General features: G+C 46.9%; 1 protein-coding gene across 1 annotated transcript; it reads right to left on the bottom strand.

The window, feature by feature from the left end:
* Positions 1-847: 847 nt before the first annotated feature.
* On the bottom strand, positions 848-1,435 carry LOC125506090 (putative HVA22-like protein g). Its single transcript, XM_048670964.1, has 2 exons — positions 1,318-1,435; positions 848-1,205 (listed from the first exon to the last, which is right to left on the bottom strand). The coding sequence occupies exons 1-2, from the start codon at positions 1,423-1,425 to the stop codon at positions 999-1,001; spliced, it is 315 nt and encodes a 104-aa protein (XP_048526921.1). The 5' UTR covers positions 1,426-1,435; the 3' UTR covers positions 848-998.
* Positions 1,436-2,238: the final 803 nt, after the last annotated feature.

Below are 2,238 nucleotides of genomic sequence, written 5' to 3'. Positions count from 1 at the left end.
AAAGCTGCCCAACCGGAGGGTTTGGCCTGGGGCCAGTTCTCCTCCGGTAGTGATATTGTCTTTAAGGACGAGGCGAGTCATCGATCCTGTTGTAGACGGCACAGTGGAACTCTCAATGAAAGCACCAGTGTCGGTGTCAAAACCGGCGAATCTCGGGTAGGGGCTCCCGAACTGTGCATCTAAGGTCGATGGTAACAGGAGACAGGGGACACGATGTTACCCAGGTTCAGGCCCTCTCTATGGAGGTAATACCCTACTTCCAGCTTGATTGATCTTGATAGATATGAGTATTACAAGAGTTGATCTACCATGAGATCGTAATGGCTAAACCCTAGAAGTCTAGCCTGTATGACTATGGTAATGAGTATTCAGCCTATCTACGGACCTAGCCCTCCGGTTTATATAGCCACGAGAGGGATCTAGGGTTACACAAGGTCGGTTACAGAGAAAGGAATCTACATAGTTGGCCGCCAAGCTTGCCTTCCACGCCAAGGAAAGTCCCATCCGGACACGGGTGCAGTCTTTGGTCTTCGTTTCTTCATAGCCGATCAGTCCCGCCCATGGCTAACAGGCCGGACGCCCGAGGACCCCATAGTCCAGGACTCCCTCAGCGTGTGCCACCCATGCTACTACTATTTCATACACGCGCTACTACTAATGAAATAGTAGTAGCGTGCCCATACTACCAACGCTACTAGTATCCTAAATACTAGTAGCGAGCAGTTTTTTCCCACACTACTACTATCTTATTAGAAATTAAAAAAAAATCAATCAATTCCATTCTATCACACAATTGCCGTATCTACTATCACAGTTCCTCATTGTAGAGGAAACTCATGTGTAATTCATATCTTTTACATAAGTAAGAGTGTAAACACAGTGTTGTACGTGTCAGCTACCTACGTAAGTGGTTCTTGCCATGGAAATTCAAAACTTTACCACTACTTCTAGACGTCAGAGACTGAGACACATTGTTATGGTCCAATCCAAAAATTGGCTCACTCGTCAATGCGTGGCACCTTCCCGGCCTGATCTCGTGGCCTGCAGCTGTGACAAAACACTTGACCGATGGCAGCTGCCGCCTTGAGTTGTGATGCCGTCACGTCCCTCTCCCTAGCCCTCAGATCAAGAAGGCCCCGGTCAATGTCGGCCTCGTGCCACGCCACCAGCGGATGGAGGAAGCCATCATACATGTGCCCCGCACCCTGAAATCCGAACACCATTAAGATTCAGATTCAGAATTGTCCACATACCGAATCAAGTCTATCTGAAATGTTGATCATCTCTCGGGCTCGGGGTGTCTGATCGACTGCTTACCCGTGTGTTGTGGTGCCAAAGGTAGATGATGAGCAGCAGCTTCGCCTCTCCGTACATCGGCAGACACGACACCGTCCAGTCCACGAACCTCTCGACGACCGTCGGCATCACCACCAGAACCCTGCAGCATTACCAACAGAGGTTCAGAAACTTCAGATTCTTCATAAGATTGACATGGAAAAATAATGCGACGCATGTTGATGAAAAAGACAATCAGTGAAAAAGACAAGGAGCATACTAACCCCTTCAGGTAGTGAAAATATAATGTAGAGCAGTAAAAGTGGAACATGGCTCAGCTTTGCATTGATAGGGATGGATATACAATTGGGGATCCACTAGGTAAATAAATAATTCTCATAAATCAACAACATTATCTGCATTTAACATACTATAAAAAGTGTCTGACATCCTTGAGGAAAACCCAAACATTGCTACCTTCTTCGGGGCTCGAGCATGAACTGATGCACTCTGCTTCTTGTACATACGGCTGTGCTGCACCGGTGTTTATGCAAGAGGCTCAGTGTTAAAATAACACTAAATTTACTATGATAGGGGATTGATACGTCTCCAACGTATCTACTTTTCCAAACACTTTTGCCCTTGTTTTGGACTCTAACTTGCATGATTTGAATGGAACTAACCCGGACTGACGTTGTTTTCAGCAGAATTACCATGGTGTTATTTATGTGCAGGAGCAAACATTCTCGGAATGACCTGAAACTTCATGGAGACACTTTTCAGAAAATAAGAAAAATACCTGCCAAAGATGAAGGCCAGGGGGCCCACCACCTTGCCACGAGGGTGGGGGCGCGCCCCCTACCTCGTGGGCCCCCTATTGCCTCTCCGACTCCACCTCCACCTCCATATATTGAGTTTCGGGGAGAAAAAATCAGAGAGAAGAAATCATCGCGTTTTATGATA

Source organism: Triticum urartu, chromosome 5 (assembly GCF_003073215.2).
Source record: "Triticum urartu cultivar G1812 chromosome 5, Tu2.1, whole genome shotgun sequence".
Classification (NCBI taxonomy): Eukaryota; Viridiplantae; Streptophyta; class Magnoliopsida; order Poales; family Poaceae; genus Triticum; species Triticum urartu.
Note: the sequence above shows the minus strand (reverse complement) of the source record. Positions and strands in the feature narration are given on the sequence as shown.